The following is a 22,779-nucleotide window of genomic DNA, read 5'->3' as shown; positions in this document are numbered from 1 at the left end:
TATAAAACATTTTCTCTCTAGTTCGTACTTTTTTTTTTTTTTTTTTATCTGGTGAATAGTAGCATTATTCAATCAAAATAATAAGTACGCAATTTAGATTTGTCAGGTCAGAAATAGCTGCATGTACCAACAATGCGGTTTGATTATTAAAATATAGACAGTTTTTTTTCCTCTTTCTTTATATCATAAAATTGTGATCTAATCGCTATATAATTAATGATTGATTTATCTATCAGGCTATCATAAACTATCAATCTGATAGTTTACCTAACCTATCTGTCGATTCTAGCCTAGTGAATTTTTCCCTCTTTCTGTCTTAGATTTATCATTAGAGAGGGAGAAGAAACAAGCAAATTTAATAAGTTATTTTTATAAAAGGAAAGCATATTTTTTTTTTTGCTGCGCTGCATTAGTACGTTGTCTTTCTGAAATAATTTTGAAAATAATCAAATTTTACATGCAATAGTTAACATCTATTGTAAATATGTGTAAATATTTAAAAAAAAGTTTGTAATTGGCACAAATGTCACTAGTTTCACATTTCACTCTAGTCAAACTTCACTCACTAATAATAAACTAATGGTCCGAGGACGATTTCGCGCGATATATTTTTTCTGCCTATAATATAATGGAATTTTTCATCAATTGAATAAATTAATCTAATCCTTACTTCGTCCAGCGACATGATAGAAAATGCTAGCACTCTGACACTGAAATTATAGACTATGATGATCCTGAGGGAAGAATCGTACGAGAACGAGAGGTTACACGACACTCGTGTCGACGAAAGCCAACGATAAAGACAAGTACGTACGTGGCCGTATACGTGGTCCTCTTAACGTTTAGCTTAACGCAATGAGTAATATTTAATGCAGGCATTATCGAGCGACCTTTGGAACGACTGAAATCATCGCTATACGAGATTCGATATGCTTCAACTAATTTATTTCGCAATAATATCATGCGAAAATGTATGGATATTTTAATGGAGGAAACGCGGTAAGGGATTAACATTTTTTTTTTTTTTTTTTTTTTTTTTCTAAACAATTAAGATATCAAGAGAGACAATTTAATACAATCATACAAAATATATCATACATGTATTCTTATTTTATGTTACAATTTATGGTTTATATTTTATGAAATTATGATTATTGAACAACGTTGACGTAATAAAAAGAAGTTAAAAATCAAAAATTTCTCAACATAGCGTAAGCCGAGATATTTATCTATAAGAAAAATTACGTTTGAAAGAAGTTATATTAAATAACACCAGATAAATCATTTCGGGCTCAAAATTTTATATAGTTGGATATATGCTTAGTAATACTAGAATAACAAACGCACGATAAGATCGTAGAGGATGAACACTAATAATATGCCACTTTTTATTGCAATCAATTCATATATTTAATTCAAAATAATACCGCATCAACGTAAAATATATACCCAGTCAGCCATATATGTTCCAACAGATATTGCCAAGTGCTTGCTACAAATTATTGTCAGCAAAAATCATCATTTTGTTACTTATGGTTGAGACTTTAAATCCATTTAAATATACTATTTTATATGAATGGCCATAAGCTGCAGAATTTGTTCGGTTTTTGCTGACAATCTGCTGTCAGATTGTCTTGCGCAGATCTTGCTCGATTTTTGCCACCAATTTGACGTCAAATCATGTCAAGCTTTGCTCGTTTTTTGCCGTCAATTTGCTGTCAGGTTATGTTAGCAAGCTTTGTCACCAAAACACAAGCTTAATGCGGACACAGATGGCACTGAATTTGTTACCAAGTTTTGAGCGAATTTGATGCCAATTTGGCAACAATTTGTTATCAAATTGCTTACTGGGTAGTCAATTTTCTTTTCATTCCGTTCAGTTATTTTATTTCGCCCGTTGAATTGAATCACGGACAGTGGTGTCCTCTATGTAAAAGTGTTTCTACCGGGCAAATCAGATGATATAACCTGTTTCCGTTATACGAGTAGCGACACATGGTAAATGACTTATTACGCAAAAGTTTTCGATCGCGTTACAAAAATTTAATATTATTCTATACACACATAAATCTACATTCCGAATAAATTTTCACAATTGTAAAAATGGTAAATGGTAGAAGAAAAATATTTTTTGAGAAGCACGTCGCAAATATGTCTTTTTCGTTTTGATTAGGACGAGATAATTGTTTAAGCAAAACAAATATATATTTTAATATTTAAATACATATTTTAAATAAACTCTCAACAAAATTTGCAATTTCATTATCTCTTCTTGGCATTTTGAATTAAAAAAATGATAATGATGTATTTATGAGAAACTCGGAATGTATAAATTGATTCCGTATAATCACTTTTATTCAATTCTCTTCTTTTTCCTCTTCTCTCTCTCTCTCTCTCTCTCTTTCGCGCGCGCGTACATATGCTAACAATAAGCTATGCATTGAAGGCTTTAAATTTATATAGTCACATTATACGAGAAACAATGAGGCCTACGCAAACCATCAACAACTCGAGACGCATCAAGATGTATGACGTCGTAAATTTTTCAATTAAGAGTTCAGACGACCGAGATAATATGTCAAAGCTACATAAAATGACTCAATCGTTAATTTTCTATAATTATACAAGAATAAATACACACTTGTCATAAAATTATGAATAATCGATAGCGCGATAAGGAAGAGCCAAGAGAGTTCGATTACACTCAAACAACAATAACAAACAAAACTATTATATGATTTGCGAGAAACGGCTCTGATTTCGCTGCTTGATGCTATAAAAAAAAATACACATCGAATAACATGTCTACTGCATTTTGTCTGATCATTCCTTCGTAATAGATGAATTGCACCACGCCGCGTCGTATTGCGGTATTTTTACCCTTGACTAGTCGGTTCAAAGTATACGTTCTCGTTATCGTATCCCAAAATTCAAAGTATAGCTACCACACAATCAAATATTACGAGTATAAAACAATCGATATAATCCTAGAGCTCTTTCTAATTATAATTCATTTCAATTGCTTTTCAAAATATGTCTTTAACGATATCGTGGAATATATCTGTTATGGTCGTTTAATGAATGCAAAATTCGTGCTTCTTCCTTTCTAATTCCATCGTATTATTCTTTATGTATATTACGTCTGTATGAGACACATAATATAACACAATGGAATGCAGCGTAGCACAGTATAGTATAATACAATCTAACATAGAATAGGATAAGGTTTCATAATGTAGCATTGCATATGGATGGTACGAGTATATACTGCAAGCCACACACTTTTTATGCGATGCGGTCGTGCTCTTTCCATTAGTATATATGTTCTTTAAGGATAACACATTCCTTTCAATCAAATGGCTCACTGTAAAACGCGCTATTATAAATGTACTTGATGCAAAGATGCTTTGAAAAATGCATCTGCAATAAATGCAATGCAAATTAAATTGTATGTGATAATAAATATGTATTTCATATACAGGGGGAGGATACAGAGAAGAAAAAACAACAGTATGGAAAAGAGTAGCATAATTTTTTTTTATCTCATGGTACTCATAAATAATCAAACACCCATAATCAAATTTCTTACAAACTTAACCATTCAGTTTTTAAGAATGTTTATATGTTCAACTAGTTTTATTTTATCGATAGATTCGGCAATCAAGAGACACGGATGACCAAGGTCATTACTGGTATCTTCTGTATTCGAGTTCTCGAATGGATGTATCATCTTTTCACACCTATAATTTTTTAGATATTTTGAAAAGAATAATATAAAATGGTCGATCCAAGAAATTAAAAATCGACAGGAAGGTAATTTATATTAATGTTTAAAGTCGTACATTTTTGATCGCTATTATTATATTTCGATACGACCATCTGTTGCTTAGCCATATTTTATTGAATTGTGGGGAAGGAGCAAAGATAAATAATTTATTAACCTTCAAGTTTTTTCTCTCTCTCTATGAGATAATCATTTCACAGCCACACGGTAATATGTTAAATAAAAATGCAAATTCTATCTTAATATTAGAATAAATTTGATACATTGGCATCACTGTATTTACTATAGCGATTTAATATTTTACTTCTTAAAAAAAATGGTAGTTTGACAAGGCATACATCGTTCGCTTGTTACACATAACATTTCATTTTAAAAAATCGTGTTTCTTCAACACGTGCGGATGGTAGTCTTTTTTCGATGTTGCTCGTAGCTATGATTGATTCGAAAAAAAAAGTTTTTATATAAAAACTACGAATTAAATATGAAAGGATGTAAAGAAATATATATCGTGATAAATTATCGTTGACATTTTCTGCGATTCTATTTTTATTTATCATACATCCGCATTGCAAACTTATGTTCGGAAAGTTGAAAAAAAGATCTTGAATTTTAAAACTAAATTTGTTCATAAGATAAATTTGTGGACGAATGGAAAGAAAAATATCGCATGCAAGATATAAGTAAATGTTTTTAAAGCCAGTGGATTATTGTTGGCGATGACAATAAAAAATACACATTCTTCCTGTCCTTGCTTCTCTTTCACAAACACGCAATCATTATTCTCTCTCGCTTTCTTTCTCTCTCTTTCATTACTATTTTTGCAAATCTATATATATATATAGATATATATGTATATACATACATTACGGTGCAATAATTATAATATATTTTGTGCTCATATATGAAAAGTTTTATAAAACCAACTTTGAAAGAGGTTTGACTCGAAATTTATGTTCTTTAATGCGTTTTCATAGTTCAGTTACTGAAAGTTATAAAACTTACTAAACTTAGAAAAAAAATGTGCATTTCTGACAATGCATGACTTATTGTCAGAAATTAGTTTATACTAATGTGTCATTCCTCGGTTTATTACTAACGCGTATTTAAGTCACGTACGCGACAACTACAATTAACGACATTATGTCTTTTGGTTCCAAAAGTAAGAAATGATAAATATAATCCATTTATAATGCGGATAAATATCTTTTTCAGATTAAATTTTATATACATGGTGTTCCCGCATTATTATAATATCACCGGGGGAATAATATGTGACAATAATACTACACAGTGATGAAGAGAAAAAACAATAATAATCCGCTTAAGCAGCGAAACAAATATATGATGGAGTAGTAAACTGTTTTGGATACGGATTGGATCCAGACGAGCGTGGATAATGACGAATTGCAAATTTTAGATAAATTAATTATCGAGTTTATCTCGATCAATTGAAAGATGTCTTACGAGTTAAGATTTTAAGGAATACCGCGTGATATTTTTGTAATAAATCTTGATATATCACACCATGTCATTTTAAAATTTGAAGGATGTAAGATCTCTCGAAATGTCAAGAGAATATATATGTGCATATTTCTTGTGTGAAACAAATATAATTATGTGATTCATATATATTGAATTCCACCAAATTTTCTACAGAGATTTTACTCGCACGGATATTATAGTATGTTTTGCTTATATACTACTGCATCCCGAATTTGGATAACAAAGAGAGAGAGAGAGAAAGAGAGAGAGAGAGAGAGAGAGAGAGAGAGAGTGTGTGTATGTAAATGCTTACAAATAGTATATAGAATTAAAAAGAAAAAAATCGTATTTATACAAGAGCTCATTGTAAGATAAAAATGTTTGAAAACAAACGATATATGAAGTTAAACAAACTTGATAAATATCTTTATCGCTAGAAAGAGTACCGTTTTCAACTCTGTAAAGTTTTTCCGAAGAAAGAGAGAGAAGAGTCTTGCGTAAGCACAGAAGATACACGCATTATACTCGGGCGCTCTGGCCACAGATATTTGCTTCAATTCGTATCATTCGACTTACGTGCCAATCGATGTAGTAATGTTCGATAATTTATCTCAAGACAGATAAGCCTATTTTTTCTCTAAATCAATATCGGAAATATAAATTTCTTGATTGAGGCCGCGCGTTTCCTCTTTATATAGGACCTACATCGAGGTCCACGATATCAAGTTGAACATATATTTATCAATGTAAATTAGATGAGATTTACGATGGTCGTGCTTGCCACACCTTTAAAATACGAGACATGTAGTCGCACGATATAAAATACGTGAGGCAAATGCATACGCGCGTCCTTGCACAGACATGCGTGTTTGTTACATCTGCATCGCGCGATAGATATACGTTTGTATGATATTTCAAAACGGATTACATGTAATTATGTGTAATAACGAGCAAATTATAAATTATTTCTCTGCTATTGTCCACATTACCGCGTATTGTATGATGTATACGACATACGTTCAAAAGTCGAAAATGATGCAAAAATTTGTTGCTTTATCGTATTTTGACAGAGTTATTTCGGATGCGCTTCAAATCGTCGCGGAAAAATATGTCTCTCGCATAACGATTTACATTTCTGAATACGTGCTAAAAACGCTGACGAAGCGCGTTTTCCTTATTTATAAGGAAAACGCGCTTCGTCAGCGTTTTTCAATATTTATGAAATGCAGTCATTTCTATGCTGTTTACGCGCACGTCGAGACAAACACATTGTTCTTTAACATAACGGAAAATTTTTCAATCGATTGAAAAAAGGAGAGGAAATATCGCTAAAAAAAGCTATTGATTACAGATCAAAATGGAGAGATCGTAATGACTCAATGATTTGCGAGTAAACCGGGAAGTCGTAATGACTCAATGATTTATCTGCGATATCGCTTCGCTGATTCACCTCTAGCTTGCAATTGTATAGCTGGCATGATAAACAGTCAGCTTATCCTATCAACTACATTCGTGCGTTAATGTTTTAGAATAGTCCCGATACGAATGTATCATAAGTACACCATGGATATATCAATTCGCGTGCTTTCCTTTTATCTAATAAGAAAAAGAAGCGAAATAATAAAACGAAACCTTTTATTTATATCTTTCACGAATTTTACATCTTTTGAGATAAATAATCTCGATTAAAATAAATTTGTACGCGAGATGATCAGAAATTTTCATATACACACACAAAACATACACACGCGCACTGATTTGCCAAACTTGTATCGCAAAATTATACATCAATTGTACGTGTGTTGATAAATTTTTATTGTTTTTTTAACAACTCTCGCGGAACGTATTTTTTATGAGAAAATTTGTATTCCGATTGTGTCGTCGTGAAAAACAATATTTTCCACTTAATATAATTTGATATAATGACTCGGAGAATCATTGAAGAGTCTACAAACTACCAATTATATATACGAATATATGAAACTCGATAGTTAATATTCATTAACTCGATAGTCATATTAACTGGATAGTACCATCCCGTACAGACACCCTTGAATATACCGAAAAGATAGGAAAAAAAAAATATTTAAATTGGCGTAATCGTTCTATTTGGAGTGTTTATAAATCTGGAACAATCTTTGACTTCGTTGAAGCGAAAAGGAATAACGTATCGCATATTTGAAATAATAATATATTATCTTTCATATAATGAGTATATAATCATCGATTTGATAAAATAGATAAAATGTCAATGATAGAATCAAATGATACTCATCGTTAATGTAATACTTATTGCTTCTGCTTTATTTGAAAGTTTCGTAATAACGTGTACAGAGAGAGCCTAACGTTTACGGGATTCCAATAATAGTTACTCGTTTATAAATTCGGGAGATTAAATCGGGGCCTTATATATCGTTCTAAGTGTGCGTTCGAGTTTCAAGCGAATGTTGCAAGCGCACTATGGAAGGCTCGTTTCCACAAACCAAATAATTGCGACAAAAGTATAAAAAAAAAAAAAAACATCGATTATCGGGATAAGCTGAGAGAGACAATGATGAAAAAAGATCTGTTATCGAGATTATCCGCAAACCAAATAAAAATTTTCCAAATAAAAAAGAAGAGAAGGAAGAAAGAAAAATGTTGTATTAAACAAAGCAATGCAAACGTGTAAAGGTGTAAACGTTATAAAAAAAAAATCGTATCAACGATTTTAATGTAAATTAAAAGAATTTCTGTTTACACACATATACATACGCGTACGAACGCGACGTACGCGAGCGTCGATCGTCGAAGGAATCAATATTTGGATTATCGGTGCCCAGATAATTGATGTTTTACTATATACAAATATATGTGTATCTAACGTTAAGTACAGCGTGAGTACAGTTTTAATAAATCAGCAGTAACGAATGTATTACGTAACCTTATTATCGTATACATATATACTTCACGCGAGAGACTTTACCAAGTTTCTAGGTCACTAATAATTTTGCATTTTGCAAGACTGCAGAAACGTGAGAAATAAATAGATGCGCGACAAAAATACATGTGTCTATGTATACATTAGTCTTATATATATTTACACACATCCATACATACATACATCATACATACGTACACGGAACACATTCACACAATAAATTCAAATTTAAGTTTATACAGCCGGGTTGTGTGTGCGAGAATATTTATCCTCGATTTGCTATTCCCAATTGTTAAAAACCTTCGAAAAACCACGCTCCTCCAGACTTCGTATCTGGCGATATTTATTTATCTTTCTAATATTTTTAACTATAATATATATATATATTCGCGCGCACCAATCTCGATACATTTGAATTAATACAGAATGCAACGCATGTGGAAAGACAAATGCCGTGCGATATCGTCGCGAAAAAGGAACGATATCGCCGACCAGGGGCCATATTCTTGAAAAATATCGCATACGATATTTGTCATTGCGCTGCTAAAACGTATCGGAAAATAACTGCGCAATGACAAATATCGTATGCGATATTTTTCAAGGATATGGCCCCTGTACATTTAAAAATCGCGACTAGTTACGTATAGTATACTAGTTTACGTATACTTTTTTTTACGTATCTATAAAAACTATATTACAAATAAATATCTTTACAACGAAAAAGAACCACACATTGCATACCGTATTTGAGTTGAGCATACCGTGATTCGATGGAAATAATACGCGTACAAATCGATTCGGCTAACTTTGTGTCTCCTTGCGCAAATAAAGTTTTCGACTCTATTTTTTTACATTTAATGTAATAACTTACATTTAATATAACTTGTGCCATCTTTTTTCTAGAATATACTTTTGAATTTACACATCATCTTTGACAAAATTTAATAATGAGACAGAATCTATACGCGATTTGTCTGACATATATTTCTTGACATTTTGTATTATATATGAAAAGAAGAACCAATTCCCCTCTCGTAAAGTTGGACCCGCTGGATCGATTCGCGCGATGAGTTCTGAAACGCGTATAACAATAATCATATTAACGTATGCGTAAGCGAGGCATCCGAATTATTTCGCATATATTATATTATGACAATTTTATTTGTTCGGAACCCATTGAATTTCTACATTCAAGCTATCAATACATTTTGGCAATTAAGTCGCAAATAAAAATGTAATCAATTTCGTTTTAAATGAGACAAAGGCGCTGTGTTAATTATTTTTAGCTCAAGTTTGCAAAAGTTTTTGTTTCGATCCTTGATCGGTTATAAATTAAAAATCCATCAGTTTTTTTTTTTTTTTCTCAAAGAAAGATAAACTAAAAGCCGCGATGTGATTGGAATTATACTTAATACGAGAATTTATTAGTTAATAAGGGGGGAGCGTTGCCTCTGCTTCTCTGTTTAATTTGACACACACACACACACACGCGCGCGCGCGCGCATGCATGCATTTACGCATACAGAGTGTAGAATTTTTAATATTTGACTTTCGTCTTAACTTCTTCAGCGACGCCGCCCCATTTGAGCTTATAAACGCGCGAGCGCCATTGTATGAGAGGATCCAAAACAGCCTGAAGGAAAAGATACGGTCTTGTAATCTCGCTGAGCCACCAACCGCACACAAACTCGAGTTTATTGAAGGGCAACGGACCGTTTTGCACGACGCATAGTAGCGTCCAGTCGAACATGAACCACAAAAGTATGTGCACTAGATAGAAAACTAGAGAATCCCACTCAAACAGCACGCTAGCCGCCCATGAAGCGAAGCCGCCCAGGATGAGGCATTCGCTGAGCGGCTCGAAAACGATGGTGGTGGGTAGCATCGCCACCCGCAGCTTGGCCCATCGTCGTAGTCTCGCTTGGAAGGACGTGACCTCGCAATGACCGCTGTTTTGTAACGCCGGTTGCGAGGAGACTGTGATGTGCCAGCCGCGATCGGTCAACGACTTGGCGTAGAAAAAGTCTTCGGCGAGGTAGATGCCGAACGATTTCAGACCACCGACATCGTCGAGAATGCATTTCCTCAGTAGAGCCGACATGCCGGTATGGCAGTTTATCCTAAGCAAGTCCGCGGCCAGGTACATCCGGGATTGTACCGTACCGAAGAAGATTTTCTCGTACGCGGCGGCGAAACCCTCGCGATCGCAGGTGAACGGCATCTGATGGACCAGGGCCACTTTATCCGTCATATGATTCACCATATCCAGCAGAGTGTCCTCCTTCATACGTATACCGCTATCGCTGATGAGAACGAGCTCGTACTTGGCGGATTCGTACGCCGGCTGCATATTGTTGATCTTGGGATTTACCCCCACGTTGCAACCACCGACAAAGAGTCTGGCGTCGGTTTCTGGATATTTCTCCATGAGTTTGCGCACCAGCATCAGCACGGGATCAGAGTCGTCCTCCACGCAAAATAGAAGCTCGTATCGGGGATATTCCATCGTGAAGAAGGTCTCGAGATTGCCGAAGAGATTCGGATCGACTCCCATCAAGGGCTTTATGATGGAAACCCCCGGTAACGGCGTTTCGTAACTCGGTGCTTGATTCATCTTCCGATGAAGTTTCCAGCGGCCGGCGATCAACGCCAGCACGTGCACGACCCACATGCCTGACCAGAATATCATAAAGAATATCGCGAAGCCGTAAAGAGTATATAACATGAAGTTCATTTTCCAGAAGCGAAGCAAAGGGCGAGGGACGGGCAAGGGCAAAGGGCAAAGGGCAAAGGTCAAAGGGGCAAGGGGCGAGCGAAGGCCTCTTTAGGCCTTTAGGCCGCACCGCGCGATCTAGCCAGATGTAGCGTGCCGGCGCGCCCGACGCACCTGACACGCCTCACGCCTCACGCGCGAACCGGCGCCTACTACTCGGCACTTACGACTTTTCTTTTCCTTTTTCTTTTTCTTTTTCTTTTTCTATCTTTCTTCTCCGCTCCGTTTTCGCTGCTCGCGTGCGGACGTACCCAACATCCGGGCGTCATCGTTGTACTCGGGCATCATCGCGCTGATCGCTGATCGGTCTGTTTGCGGCACGCGCTCGACTCGACTCGACTCGACGCTACGCTACCTACTCATCGGTCATTGTTATCGTTTCCTCGGGGCAGGGGCAGGGGCAGCTGCAACTGCAACGGCGACTGCGACCGCGACGACGACGACGACGACGACGACGGCGGCGACGACGACGACGGCGGCAGCGTACTCTCTTGTTGAAACGCATTCACAACCTTTAACCGGGCCGTCCGACGCGTCGCTGCCCTTTATCTCTCGCTCTAATTCGCTCTAGCAGCCTCTAGATAACCTCCACCTCGAACCGCGACAATCGTCCGAGTCCGAGCCGTCCGAGCCGTCCAAGCGCGTCATGCGCGTCATTCGCGTCAACTGCTCGATCCGTCCGTGAAGCGGCGGCTTCGCTCTTGCACGAAGTGAGATTTCCGTCGAGCGAACGGGGCGCTTGGAACAAGCGCCGAGTCTACGACATACGAGCCGAGCATCGTCGATCGGCTTGATCTTGCACCGAGTACGAGAGGTACGAGATGTACGAGATGTACGAGACGACGCGTAGCCACTCGATGCTTTATCTTTATCTTTATCTTTACCTTTACCTTTGCCGGTCACACTCTCACTTTTCCCCGCGCTAGTTTGTGGCATTGACACTTTTTTATCTCGACACTCTGGCGAATCGCGCTATTATCGTACTATTATCTCTCCTCCCGGTATTCATCGAGTCCCGTCCGAGTCACGCGAATCGAGACATCGAGAGACGAAAAGCGAAAAGGATCTTTGCGGATCTTGACGGTTGACGTTGACGGCAAAGCGGAACGGTTTGCGTCTCGCCTTTCGCCCTCGCCCCCGCCCCGAAATCCGAAACCCGAAATGTCTCTTAACGTGGCGCGCGCAGCGCGCAGTGCCAATCCAATGACGCGTCCTGGCGCCTGGCCGGCCTGGCGTCTGTCCTCTCACTGGTCGCTGTCGACTTTCTCTCTCTCTCTCTCTCTCTCTCTTTCTTCTTTACCCCTTCCTCGTATATACTATATATGTATGCATGTACATACATACCACGAATCATAATTTTATTTCGTCACAGATGACTCATTTATCTAATGTGCAGGTTACCTCGTGCACGAATCTTCGATTCAATCGCACCTTGCATATAACTAGATAACAAACAGCCATTGAACTATACAGGCCGTGTTCCGATATTCACTGCCAGTACTGAAAATCTATAGTATATGTGACGTAAACAGATCGGATGATCGATATAACATACGGGTCGATCGACAGAATGGCGATGACGATGATAATGAAGCGGCACCGATGAAGAAGTTGAAATTCGACGCGAGATTATGTGATGATAGCAACGAGGAACTACATCGAAGACTGATGGAGGTCGATCCGGAGATGGCGCGCCAATTGCATCCTAACAACAGGCGGAAAGTCATAAGGTAAGATCCAATTGTAATTATTGATGCGGGGATTATTGATTAGACAAATTTCAATATCAAAAAGCAATAAGTTATTATATACGAATATTATATAATATTAAAATTAATCGCGTAGATTAATGTGGTAGATCGATGCTTCCACATCGTGTTTTGTAAATACAATTAAAAATGTATTGATTAGTTTTAAACTTTTTATCTCGCTTTTTATAAAATAGATATTTAAAATGAAATCGACGGAGATATATCTGAAATAGAATGAATATCGAATCTGCATCGTGTAACACTACTTTTGACTGATAAATATTATTTATCGCTGCATGTCAAAAATATAAAGACGATTTGTTCGCATCTGTAATACCACGCATTTCAGGCCGTGTTCCGATATTCACTGCCAGTACTGAAAATCTATAGTATATGTGACGTAAACTATAGATTTTCAGTACTGGCAGTGAATATCGGAACACGGCCACAATATATTGGAAAGCGCGCAAGTGGAGATTCTGTCCAATGACCTCGAGCAGAGAGAGATAGCTGCTAAGGAGTGATGCTGTTTCTGTTTCCGAGAGATAGAGAGCGAAATAAAAGTTATATATATTGGAAAGACAGAGAAGGCATCACCCTCTTTGAGATCGGTCGTTTCTACCGTGGCTCTTGGCTCTCCTTCTAGTACATATATGTTACATAATTCAATGTGAGCAGAGAGTATAAATTTATTTTTAGATTTAGATTATCAAAGAGCAAAAGAGCCATAACAAGCCGACGACGATCGGTTACATGCGATCATCGGATTTAGTGATATATTTTGTCTCACTCTATCGGTATAATACATTTCATAATGTATATATGTATCTTATATAAGTTTGCGATATTACACATTTGTCTTTTTATATCATTTGTGTTATATCATTTCATCACACATAGTGTATGTTCTTATTACGAGCGATATGTAAAATAATACAGTTAAATGTTGTAGTGACAAATATACATTTTTATCAATTTATATATTTCTAATCTGTTATGGGATAAGTGCTCTTACGTTCTAAATTTTTTAAAAAGAGGATGTTTATTTGCCGTCGATGAGCTAGCAGATTTCTTGTATTCATAATAGACAGCATCATCCGCTCCCGACATTGATGTCATAGTACCAGTTTTACGTATAATCTGGAAAAAAATTTTATTATTTTAATACACATACATACCCATACACATATGCGAAACATATTCGTCACTACATATATGTTCCTAACTTAATTATTTTAAAAGTTTTACATGTACATATATATCAGATTACATCTATTCTATGTTTGTATTATGCTCACCGCTCTTGATCCATCGTTAGGTATTCTTTCTTCATCTGCATCTGTGTCACTAGCTGTTAAAACTTGCTGCAACAATTGACCTTGTTCTTCTCGGTTCCCATACATTAAATCCGGCTCCTATATATAAATTAAAATTATATCTCACCATTATATCTCTAAATAACAATGTAAATACTTTTGTATCATCTTATCGATCGAATTCTTACCTCATCCATGCCTGCGAGTTTTGTGATAACTTTATAGGCATATCCTTGATTTACGAGAAACCGTTGGCGTTTTCTCGAGTAATTCATTTCCATTGTATCTTGCGATACGAGCGTATAAAAGAATGCGTTATACTCTTCCGCAATTGCTCCTACAATTTGAATAAAATTTTTAGTTACGATAACTTGATAGTTGATAGATATACAACGTATATACCTTTTTTAGCTCTAAGAATACGTCCTAATCGTTGTGCTTCTTGTCTTCTAGATCCGCCATGGGATGAAATTTGGATCAAGACATTAGCTTCTGGTAAATCAAAAGAAGTATCTGCTACCTTGCTCACGAATATCGTATTTACTTTTGTATTAAATTTAAAGTTTTGCAAGATGTGTATTCTTTCGCTCTAAAAGTATAAATGATACAAATCGTGAAAAAAAAGATCTTTAAGTTATCGTTACTGCGCACAATGCTTACAACCTCTATACTTACCTGAATAGTTGGACCATAAATATACGGCTTATTCATTTTAACGGCATAGTGTTTTAATGCAAACACATTATCAGAAAAGACAATTGTTTTATCGCCACGTCTTTCGTGATATCGTATTAAATATTGGCAACAACGAAACTTATTTGGATTCATCACGTACAACAACTGAAATTATAAAGAGATTTATAATATATGTATAAAATTATAAAAGTTGTGTGTATACATGTAATAATAACAATAAATTCCTTCTAACCAGTTTTTTACTCATCTTGCAGCCAAGATATTCTCTATAAAACTCTGGTGTCATGGGGCACCAAACTTCTGCACACTGCACCCTTGCAATAAATCCTCTCTTTTGCAGTTCTAACCAGTTCGCCTCGTATAATTTCGGGCCGATTAAAAAATTTAAATCAGCAATTTTGTCGTCTTCCCGCAGGAGCGTTGCCGTTAAGCCCAACTTACAGTGAGATTGAACAATCGTTAGTACTCTACGGAACATTTTTGCAGGAATAGTGTGTACCTCTAAAAATAAATGCCACAATTATATTACATGTAGGAACCAGTGTTACTTTTTGTTTTAAATAATATGAATACTGAAATTTACCATCCAAAACCATAATGCCCCATTCTTGTTCTTGGAGCCAACGCATCGTATTCTCGGCGTCCCAAGAACGTTTTTGAGTGTGCGTTATCATAGAATAGGTGGTTATCAATATGCCGCAACCCATAAATTTATCCTTTGCTTCGCTAGTAAATCGACAAATCATTGAATCATCAGCAGTGGACCACATTTTAAATTGCTGTTTCCATTGTTCTACAGACACACCAGAGTTACATAGGACTAAAGCGCGTTTACGTACTGTACAGCAGGCTGTCACTCCAACTAAACTTTTACCAGCACCTACATTTAATATACAGGGTTGAAAATTGTTACAAAGACACAGTTTTTATATAAGGATAACATTATATTTATATAATATGGCTGGATAAGTTTTATCAAACACATTTACCACAGGGTAAGACTATTACTCCAGATCTAGCTCGCCCATTACCAAACATTTTCCGCAAACTTTTTTCTTGATAAGGTCTTAACACAGCTGATGGTTTCAAGTCGATACTGGAATATTACAAAAGTTAAAATATCATTTTTAGTTTTTGACCCAACATACGTAAGAAACGAGGTAAACTACTTTTTATTAATATTACTTACTTTATGTCTGGGTTTACACTATCATTACGGAAATCATATTCTGCCAATAAAGGATATTCAAGTTCGATGCATCGTTTTTGTACAACTTCGATTTTTTCCTTTTCGCGATGACAACATATGCAGTTTTAAATGTTTTGCAATGCAATTTTAATAAATACAGTTTTATGTAAATACTTTATAATATAAATAAATTAAAGAAATGTATTGAAATATAGATACATACCTGATTCACCTCAAAACTAACTGTTTTCAATCCTTGATCTTCTTCTTCATCTTCGTCGTCTTTATCTATTTTGTCATAAAAAGAAGTTATGTCTTCTGGAATGGTAGCTGATTCTGCTAATATTTGATCAGATTCAGTTTCCGAATTTGTCTTACTAGATGCAGGAGTATTTACAAGTGCTTTTGATCCAAACTATATTTCAATATAAAAAAATAAGCATACATCTTATTATCATATTAAAAACTATTCAAATTATTAGTTCATCTACTTGTACAGACCTGAGGGATTTTTGTTTTAGTTTGAACATTTGTGACAACATCACCTTCTAGATCTTCTAAAGGCTTCCTCAACCGACATTCTTGAATAACTGGATCTTTTAGTAATTTTTGCAGTACTTCGGGAAATGGCGATTCAATAAAATATTTGTTATGTTTTAATACAAGTTTTACCTGTACAAAATGTTTAATATTTTATCAAGCTTGTTTCTTGATGTTAAACAAAAAAAATTTATAGAAATTATTTTTACTCACTTTTCCATAAGATAATGTACACAGTTTTATAAACTCAATTATACCATCGGGAATACTAGTCTTACTCAATCTCTTTAAATATTCTATTATATCTTCTGTTTGCAGGCCTACACTAACCGCAGCATAAAGTGAATACGCAGTCAATTTGTACTAAAAAGAAAAAAATTGCATCACACATATTACTTCCTCTTTCTAATAATATTTAATTTACTATCAAAATCACTTTTCTTTTTAAAACATACTTCGTGAATAAATTCTGGTCGGCATACAGGTTCTGCTATTGCTATTAAAAAATCATGAGCATGTTTATACACAGGAGAAAAGGATTCCAAAAAGATGTGTCCATTTGGTGCCTATAAAAAAAATGCAAAAAGCATAGTTTTTAGGACGCCTTTTAATACTTCTTTATGTCTTTAAACATTTCTCTGCAAGATGAAACCAATTTCTAAAAATTTTTGTAAAATTTTAATCTTACCACCCATAGTGGTCGAGATGCATTATCCAGTTTTAAAATCATTTGCGAACGATAATCTTTCGCTCCAAATTCATCTTCGATCGCACATTCATCTTGCTTTTCTATATCAGTTTTTGCTGCATCAGGCACACCATCTGCTTCATTACTGTCTATCGAATCGTCATCGTTATACTTATCGTAATCGTCCTTACGCTTTTTCCATTTACCTTTATTTTAATAAATGTATTATTAATAAATGTATACGAGATGTAAAGTACAATTACTTTAGTGTGTAATGTACATAAGATTCAATATTAATTTAGAAACAAAATATGCATCTAATATAAAGAAGTCGAGCAAGTTGAAAAAAAAATTCGATTTACAATAAACGAAAGATAATCTGTAAAGAAACATAGATTACACTTACTGTTATCTTTTTTAAATCGCTTTGGCGGACCCATTATTTCAAGATATCGTAATTACTTCTTCTTCTAAAATTTTTGACTGGCACTGATTGACCAACATAGGATCTGATCTTATTGCCTTAAATTTAAATAGATGGTAAGATTTTCTACGAGTCTCTTCTTTTTAGATAAAGTACTTGAGATTGACCAATACACAAAAACTTGGCCAAAACAAGAGATACACGTGATCATGCACTCGAACACCAGATTCGACATCGATAATCGATAGTTACCTCAAAACCATAATGTAAATATAATTATAATTATATTTCATATATGAACCACTGTCTCGAATGTAGCATGTTTAGTGTCGGTCTACAATAGTGATTTAAGCTCTAAGCCTTAAGAAATTGACCAATCACGATCAAGTATGAGGAGAATACTCGACTGTGATTAGTCAATTTCTTAAGGCTTAGAGCTTAAATCACTATTGTAGACCGGCACTTAATCGCTCTGAGAACGATTAATGACGTCATTGCATCGTCTCTGCCAATAAGAGGCTTGAATTCATAGTAAAATATAGTGATTAATTGATCCGGGTTGAATTAACCCGTCCATTTGAAAACGCTATAATCAGAACAAAAGGAACTAAAATTTCTTTATCCTTATTGGTCAAATTTCAATCTTGAATCTTGAATCTCAATTTTCAATGCGTAATCTGATACAAACTTAAAGCCCGTATCAGACTACGAATCAAACTTGAAATTTGACCAATCAGGATAAAAGAAACTAAAATTTCCTTGTCCTGGTTGGTCAAATTTCAATCTCAATGCATAATCTGATACGGGCTTTATGGTTTTCGCACATTGGACGCGATATCCAATGAGAGCTTTGGTTTTTTTTTCCGGAAAAGCAGAGCTCTCACTGGATATCGCCCATCGTTCATCGCGTCCAGTGTGCGAGGGCCATTACACTAAAACTTTCAATCCCCTTTCCCTTTTGTCTTTATCGACGCGGCAATACGCTCAATCCAGATATTTCCTACGTCTATGGTTCAATATTATATTTACATCATGCTCAAAAAGTAATTAGATCATAGACACTGTTATCGCTCTCAAAGCGATTAAACCTGCTACATTAGATAATACGCTTAATAAAACTTATGTATAATAAATTCTTAATAAAAAAAGTCAAAATTTATTTACAAAAAGAACAATATTTACATGTGTGCATTTTTTTCTTTATAGTCGCATCAAATATTTACAGATGCATTAGATAGGATAAGTCCAGATATCATCGTGAAATGATGTTACCATTAGCAGAAAGACTTTCTTTATTGATTACTCCCAAAAAATAGAGACATACCAAAGCAGCACCTTGTTCAGCCCATTTTTTATTTTTTTCCCTGAAAGGAAGAAATGTACTATAAAAAAGTAGAAATATAGAAGGAAAAAAATAAAATAAAAAATGTCTTCTCCAATATAACTTGCCAGAAAGAGGAACCATACTTCCTGCCATCGACAGTAACTACGGAACAAAAGAGTTTATCTTCTTGTCGAGTATTATATATTGGCATTTTTTTACGATTTTCCTTGGTCCACTTGAGTAATCTAGTCTTTGGTAGCTCAGAGTCTGTTGTGTAATTGTTCCTCAAGAAAGCACAACGCATCTGAGAAACATCATTGTCTTCATGAAGTTTTCTTTTATGGGAAACATTATTGTCCTTTGTATCTTTCTCGAGCATTACTGGCATTACTTGAAATCGACCTAACAAACCCTTATCTCGAAATTCCTTATTTTTGGATCGGCAATAATCACCCAATCCCCATACTTCGCTGAAAAAAATTTTTTTGAGCAAAAATAGAGAGAGCGAAGAAAAAGAATAAAAATGCTCACCATATTTGTTCTAGCGTTTGCGAATCGAGGAACTTTCTCCCTAAAGGAGATTCCTGAAGCTCCCGTAGAATATTCTGTACACAATATTTCGTATTGGAAGGTGAATTGTCACAATCAACTGCATACTTTAAATATGATTTTATAACATTTTCCATTGATAGCAGACCTTCTTTACGAAATATTGAGCAGTTCCACTCAGCTGTGCGAGCAAGCATTACACTACTACAACCTGTTTCTTTTTTAAACCTATATAAAACAGATTAAATAAGATTTTTTTTTTTTTTAAAGATGCGTGCGTGTGTGTGTATGTTTGATCGATATTTGATAAACATGTCGAAATATTACCTGAGTATGTCGGAATGCTGTTGAATATCTTTGGACCCACCATTTGCGATGACCGGTATCGAGAGCCTATCCGAAATTTGCTTGAGAACATGATTTCGATTGGGATGTTGCGGTCTCTCCTCAATCGTGCGACCATGTACAGCAATGGCTGCGATACCAGTAGAAGCGAGGGTGTCGCAAAGTTGGAGAGTTTCCTTCAGACTGGATAAAACGCGTATTTTACATGTAATTGGTATTGCTACGGTTTCAATCATCTTTCGCAAAATATTGGTCGCTTTCTGCGGTTCACTAAGAAGGGAGGCACCCATTCCTCCGAGCATTGAGAATTTCTTTGGACACCCCATGTTAATATCTATGCCAGCAACATCTTTTTCTACCATACGAGCAACTTCGGCCGCTCTCAATGGATCAGAGGTACCAATTTGAAGAACCACATGCTCTCGTTCCCGAGGACATGTACGAAACACCACAGTACCGTCGGTCTTGTCGATGTAATCGATTGTGCCTAGGACATCTGCAAACCAAATAATAACAATAAATAAATCTAAAATCTTAAAGATAAATTATATTAGAAGATAATAAAAGCCTGAAAAAATAAAGATTTGATTAAAATTAAGAAAAATAAATTATAGTTTGGTTCTTTTTAAAAAATATCTTTACTATTACTTTATTCGACTCAACAAAATTCAAGCCAAATAAAATAGAAAACTATAATATATAAAAAAGATTAACTAGGATAATATTAACTATATTAATAATCATAATAAATGTATCGAATTTTGTATATTAAAAACTAAATTGTTATGCTTAAGTCATTGATATAAGATTCTTTTATTATAATGTCAATGCGTGACGGTTTTGCATAATTGTTCCAGTTTTTGAGCAAAAAAAAAAAAAATGCATTTTTACCATTCTCTCGACGAATAGAACGAAGCAATTTTCTATCGATCAGTTCTTCGGTGTACACTATGTCCGCACCATAGTCCAGAGCGAGCAAACGCATCGGAAGTGTTCCGATACGCACCATGGGCGCCAAAATGAGTTTGTTATCATAATTAAGTCTCGTTCTCGTATCTGTTGTAGTCGACTCTTTTTCCATTTTATTACGAACAATGCGTTATCACGATTCATGCAGACTTGCGAACATCAATTCAATCAGATCCACGTGGACCTACATACGTGTAGCGGATATTGAATACTCAATTTATGGTTTTCGTTGTTTACTCGATTCACCATGTCATGTCGAATGAGACATTGCATGGCATATTTGTACACAATTATTTTGCCCATTAATTTGTCACTTTATTATTTTGCCCATAATTGATTTATTGCCCATCATGGATTTATATATAAGGACAGGGCACATGAAGCTTACAGCTGACTACATAATGACGTCGCCCACTACGTGGCGCTAACATGTCGAAATATTACCTGAGTATGTCGGAATGCTGTTGAATATCTTTGGACCCACCATTTGCGATGACCGGTATCGAGAGCCTATCCGAAATTTGCTTGAGAACATGATTTCGATTGGGATGTTGCGGTCTCTCCTCAATCGTGCGACCATGTACAGCAATGGCTGCGATACCAGTAGAAGCGAGGGTGTCGCAAAGTTGGAGAGTTTCCTTCAGACTGGATAAAACGCGTATTTTACATGTAATTGGTATTGCTACGGTTTCAATCATCTTTCGCAAAATATTGGTCGCTTTCTGCGGTTCACTAAGAAGGGAGGCACCCATTCCTCCGAGCATTGAGAATTTCTTTGGACACCCCATGTTAATATCTATGCCAGCAACATCTTTTTCTACCATACGAGCAACTTCGGCCGCTCTCAATGGATCAGAGGTACCAATTTGAAGAACCACATGCTCTCGTTCCCGAGGACATGTACGAAACACCACAGTACCGTCGGTCTTGTCGATGTAATCGATTGTGCCTAGGACATCTGCAAACCAAATAATAACAATAAATAAATCTAAAATCTTAAAGATAAATTATATTAGAAGATAATAAAAGCCTGAAAAAATAAAGATTTGATTAAAATTAAGAAAAATAAATTATAGTTTGGTTCTTTTTAAAAAATATCTTTACTATTACTTTATTCGACTCAACAAAATTCAAGCCAAATAAAATAGAAAACTATAATATATAAAAAAGATTAACTAGGATAATATTAACTATATTAATAATCATAATAAATGTATCGAATTTTGTATATTAAAAACTAAATTGTTATGCTTAAGTCATTGATATAAGATTCTTTTATTATAATGTCAATGCGTGACGGTTTTGCATAATTGTTCCAGTTTTTGAGCAAAAAAAAAAAAAATGCATTTTTACCATTCTCTCGACGAATAGAACGAAGCAATTTTCTATCGATCAGTTCTTCGGTGTACACTATGTCCGCACCATAGTCCAGAGCGAGCAAACGCATCGGAAGTGTTCCGATACGCACCATGGGCGCCAAAATGAGTTTGTTATCATAATTAAGTCTCGTTCTCGTATCTGTTGTAGTCGACTCTTTTTCCATTTTATTACGAACAATGCGTTATCACGATTCATGCAGACTTGCGAACATCAATTCAATCAGATCCACGTGGACCTACATACGTGTAGCGGATATTGATAAGCGAAACTTTGAATACTCAATTTATGGTTTTCGTTGTTTACTCGATTCACCATGTCATGTCGAATGAGACATTGCATGGCATATTTGTACACAATTATTTTGCCCATTAACGTGTCACTTTATTATTTTGCCCATAATGATTTATTGCCCATCATGGATTTATATATAAGGACAGGGCACATGAAGCTTACAGCTGACTACATAATGACGTCGCCCACTACGTGGCGCTAGGAGCGCAATACCTTGGCCGGCTTACTTCAACTTACCCTAATAAATATAATAAAATATTTTAAATAATTCTATCATTAAAAGATAAAGCATTCCATAAAAATGAGTAGTTTGTAAAAGAAGCTGAGTGATTTATTTTGAAAACGTAGTTATAATTTT

The 22,779-nt window shown here is 35.4% G+C and overlaps 5 protein-coding genes and 2 long non-coding RNA genes across 7 annotated transcripts in view; 2 read left to right on the top strand and 5 right to left on the bottom strand.

Moving 5' to 3' along the window:
* The window catches only part of LOC115236835 (putative acyl-CoA-binding protein), a 1,751-nt gene extending 943 nt beyond the window's left edge, over positions 1-808 (bottom strand). Inside the window, exon 1 of the mRNA XM_029809534.1 lies at positions 671-808. Coding sequence (XP_029665394.1) covers positions 671-685 — 15 coding nt within the window. The 5' untranslated portion in view covers positions 686-808. The remainder of the gene's footprint in view (positions 1-670) is intronic.
* Positions 665-5,410, top strand: LOC115236836. Its single transcript, XR_003884255.1, has 3 exons — positions 665-806; positions 876-999; positions 3,652-5,410. It is a non-coding gene; the product is annotated as an uncharacterized LOC115236836 (long non-coding RNA).
* A 2,136-nt stretch (positions 5,411-7,546) lies between these two features.
* Positions 7,547-12,452, bottom strand: LOC115236831 (ceramide glucosyltransferase). The gene has a single exon (XM_029809525.1). The coding sequence runs from the start codon at positions 10,918-10,920 to the stop codon at positions 9,724-9,726; it is 1,197 nt and encodes a 398-aa protein (XP_029665385.1). The 5' UTR covers positions 10,921-12,452; the 3' UTR covers positions 7,547-9,723.
* Positions 12,453-13,368: 916 nt separating this feature from the next.
* Positions 13,369-14,963, top strand: LOC115236837. Its single transcript, XR_003884256.1, has 2 exons — positions 13,369-13,507; positions 14,480-14,963. It is a non-coding gene; the product is annotated as an uncharacterized LOC115236837 (long non-coding RNA).
* LOC115236830 (general transcription and DNA repair factor IIH helicase subunit XPB) lies at positions 13,385-17,818 on the bottom strand. The gene is made up of 15 exons (XM_029809524.1): positions 17,546-17,818; positions 17,140-17,345; positions 16,907-17,017; positions 16,665-16,814; positions 16,413-16,583; positions 16,135-16,326; positions 15,912-16,009; positions 15,712-15,818; positions 15,306-15,602; positions 14,955-15,223; positions 14,702-14,866; positions 14,429-14,615; positions 14,215-14,363; positions 14,009-14,125; positions 13,385-13,850 (listed from the first exon to the last, which is right to left on the bottom strand). The coding sequence occupies exons 1-15, from the start codon at positions 17,577-17,579 to the stop codon at positions 13,722-13,724; spliced, it is 2,382 nt and encodes a 793-aa protein (XP_029665384.1). The 5' UTR covers positions 17,580-17,818; the 3' UTR covers positions 13,385-13,721.
* An 881-nt stretch (positions 17,819-18,699) lies between these two features.
* On the bottom strand, positions 18,700-21,161 carry LOC115236712 (tRNA-dihydrouridine(20) synthase [NAD(P)+]-like). Its single transcript, XM_029809334.1, has 5 exons — positions 20,673-21,161; positions 19,764-20,277; positions 19,419-19,664; positions 19,013-19,357; positions 18,700-18,927 (listed from the first exon to the last, which is right to left on the bottom strand). The coding sequence occupies exons 1-5, from the start codon at positions 20,860-20,862 to the stop codon at positions 18,816-18,818; spliced, it is 1,407 nt and encodes a 468-aa protein (XP_029665194.1). The 5' UTR covers positions 20,863-21,161; the 3' UTR covers positions 18,700-18,815.
* Positions 19,745-22,625, bottom strand: LOC115236714 (tRNA-dihydrouridine(20) synthase [NAD(P)+]-like). The gene is made up of 3 exons (XM_029809338.1): positions 22,104-22,625; positions 21,195-21,708; positions 19,745-19,763 (listed from the first exon to the last, which is right to left on the bottom strand). Exons 1-3 carry the CDS (start codon positions 22,291-22,293, stop codon positions 19,760-19,762), a joined length of 708 nt encoding a protein of 235 aa, XP_029665198.1. The 5' UTR covers positions 22,294-22,625; the 3' UTR covers positions 19,745-19,759.
* Between the last annotated feature and the right edge of the window lie 154 nt (positions 22,626-22,779).

This window comes from Formica exsecta, unplaced genomic scaffold (assembly GCF_003651465.1).
Source record: "Formica exsecta isolate Colony F162 unplaced genomic scaffold, ASM365146v1 scaffold26, whole genome shotgun sequence".
Taxonomy (NCBI): domain Eukaryota; kingdom Metazoa; phylum Arthropoda; class Insecta; order Hymenoptera; family Formicidae; genus Formica; species Formica exsecta.
Note: the sequence above shows the minus strand (reverse complement) of the source record. Positions and strands in the feature narration are given on the sequence as shown.